Consider the following 3,106-nt stretch of genomic DNA (forward strand, 5'->3'; position numbering starts at 1 on the left):
AAAATGAATTGTTTAGTATTGCAATTTGAAAATGCAAATTGTGTTTTTTTTAAAACACGCAATTTTAAAGACTAAACTGCAATTTTACTTTACGCTTTAATTGTGTTTTTAAAAATTATGTTTTGAAATCGCATATTTTAAAATCATTACTTTTAAATAAACTTTTTGAAATTATAATCCCAAACAGACCTTCAGTGGAGAGAAATTCACGTTGATGAACACTGATTCACTGAGCATAAAATTATCGCCCTTCAATGTTTTAGCACAATAATAGAATGAGAAATATACGTATTAAAAGTTGTTTCATTGTTTCATACGTATGACATGACACACTATAAAAAATTTAACAAAAAACTGATGAAATGCCTCATGCATTTGATAACAATTAGAATTTCATGAAGTAAATCTATACATGTTAGTAATTGGACTCCAATATACCCAGAGTGAAGCTGGTCCATATAATACTAAGAGTTCTAAATTAGAAATTTTGAATCTCTCTCAATTTTTTATATTATTTTCCATTGTAGACGTTGAGTTCTTTCAAATCAGTACGTGAGAGGCATTACTATACATTGAAAAACACAAGAAAGGTACACACATTGAACTCTATATTTTATTTATTTGTTTGTTTTTTTTTTTTTTATGTTTATGTTTTTTCCAACAATACCTTATGAGTGATTTGAAAAAAAAAAAAATGTATACCTTACTATCACTGCAACATCTTTCTCCAAAATAAAAATTTTAATTTAATTTAGAGAGTTATGCCGTCATTCATGAGTCAAGCTGGAAAGAAATCTAAATCAAATGGAAAAATATAAACAAATATCAGAAATAAAATAAAATTAAAAACAAGGATTATACGTGGTTCAGTGTATGACCTTATGTCCACATTATAAAGCCCAAAATGCTACATTTTTCTTTTATTCGAACTATTTATTTATTTATGGTGTATGATGGAATATTAGACTCGATCGGTTTATGGGGTTAATTTGCTCACGGAACTCCCTTAAATTTAAATGCAGATATCTACTATATACAATACCACTCTCTCATGAGATTATGAAATGGGCTTGAGATTTTTTTGTCCTTTGTTTCCATAAAAAATTACTGAATCATCACTTGCTCAATTTTGTCCCTTTATCAAACCACTCCCTAAAATGTGTTTTTTTTCTTTTAGTTCATTAATTGAGTTCGTCCACTTTATCAAATTAATCATATATATTTCGTAATTAAGATTCAAAATAGACAAAGATAAGAAGTAGCAAGGTTGATGCAAACCAAGCAATTCCAAAATGCGGGACAGGAATATATTTCCTCAAGAGGGCAGGAAAGTAAGAGATAGAAAGAGCCATTATATATAAGAAATTGCTTTGATTCTTTCAGCAGTATAACAAGAAATACCCAAAGTATGATACAAATTAGTTTACCTCCCAATTTAATATTTATGGGGATAAATACTGAAAACATTAGGATGATCAGTTGATTGAGATCATGCGCGCTTCCTTTTCACGAAACAAATGTTCATGCTCCCACAACCATTCTTTACCATGATTGTCTGAACCTTGTTGAAATGAAAAAAAGAAAAAGAAAATTAAAATTAAAATCAGAAATGTGTAGAGCTTCACTTAATTAAATTACTGCTAACTTTTAAACAGCTGAAAACAAAAAACAAATGAAATAGAATATCCAACAATCACTTGCATATTTTTTTTAAGCAAGTTATTTGTTATGTCAACAAAATTAAGGAAAACAATAAGTTGTGAGGAATTAGTTATAATGCATGGAATAAATGTGGTTTACCTTGCTCATGATCATCTGGCTTGAGCCTAAAAGAAGCCACCTCAATGTCGGGTACCCCATAAAATATCACAGCCTGATAGATCTTAATCTTGCCTCCATCACCAACATCCTTGGCCTCGAACGTTATATAAAATACAAATAAATTCGCACGCCTACCCATTGCCTTCAAAACCTTTACAAACTCCAGAACTCTATTCTCCTCCTACACGTACGCCAACAAATTAAATTTCATCATTAATTAATTAACCTAATTCCTATTAATTAATTAATTAATTAACACAGCAGAAAAACACAAAATAAAAAAACCTTAAAGCGACGGTTGTATTCGTTTACTGCAAGCTGCGAATACAATTCGAAATCCTGTAACGCGCTGTTTGTGTTGTTCCATGGTTGAATAATGCAGCGGTATCCAGGGTCGCCACTTACGGGGCTAACATCAAAGCCCTAATTCAAAAAAAAAAATAAATAAATACATCAAATCCCTAATTCCCTAATTAAGAAAACGAATTAGAATTAATTAAAGCATAGGCGATCAATAGGCGTACGCATATTGAATGTAAATTTAATTTGACTTACGCCGCTCTTGGAAACTTGATCCTCATAGATGCGGATTTCCTCTTCGGTCATCGTACATTCGCATTCCTCATCGGATTCAAGCATTGATCTACACGTACAAAACAAGCAAACAATCAGAACGTGAGTGAAACAGAGAGAGGGAAACAGAGCGAAAAAGAGAGATAGATAGATAAAGAGCGAAAGAGAGAATGAAAGAGATTAACCTGGGTGTGATCGGAGATCCGATGGACGCGCGTGAGAAACTGAGCGTGAGTTTGAGAGGAGGCCGTGAGTCTGAGAGGAGGTGGCTGCGTGAGAGATTGTGAGATGGGTTATATATTTACACCAAGAGTTGATATTATCTAGAATTTAAATCTATATTTGAAATACAAAATACAATCTCAAGTAGTTAGAAGGTGAGTCTCGGACTTCTTATCTTGTAGGTCTCTTCATATAAGTCACGTGAGGGTGTAATGTTATCATTAAAAAGTTTCAAATATGTAATTAAATTTTTAGATTGATTAAGCTTTTATATTTTTATATTATTCTTTTAAATTAATTATTTATTAATATATATTGTTTTGTTGTATATTTTAATTTTAGTTACTTGAGATTAATTATGGAGAAAAATAATAATTATACTAAGCTCCCATCAAATTCTATAGATTTAGCAAATTTGCTAGTAGATAATTGCTTAAGAAAAAAAAAATCGAATTATCATCCTAGTGATAGAGATCAAATCGGAAGAGAA

At 30.9% G+C, this 3,106-nt stretch overlaps 1 protein-coding gene across 1 annotated transcript; it reads right to left on the minus strand.

Moving 5' to 3' along the window:
- Positions 1-1,386: 1,386 nt before the first annotated feature.
- On the minus strand, positions 1,387-2,674 carry LOC132172944 (uncharacterized). Its single transcript, XM_059584506.1, has 5 exons — positions 2,580-2,674; positions 2,377-2,464; positions 2,107-2,244; positions 1,801-2,002; positions 1,387-1,561 (listed from the first exon to the last, which is right to left on the minus strand). The coding sequence occupies exons 2-5, from the start codon at positions 2,458-2,460 to the stop codon at positions 1,476-1,478; spliced, it is 510 nt and encodes a 169-aa protein (XP_059440489.1). The 5' UTR covers positions 2,461-2,464; positions 2,580-2,674; the 3' UTR covers positions 1,387-1,475.
- Positions 2,675-3,106: the final 432 nt, after the last annotated feature.

The sequence above is a fragment of the Corylus avellana genome, chromosome ca2 (assembly GCF_901000735.1).
Source record: "Corylus avellana chromosome ca2, CavTom2PMs-1.0".
In the NCBI taxonomy this organism is placed as follows: Eukaryota; Viridiplantae; Streptophyta; class Magnoliopsida; order Fagales; family Betulaceae; genus Corylus; species Corylus avellana.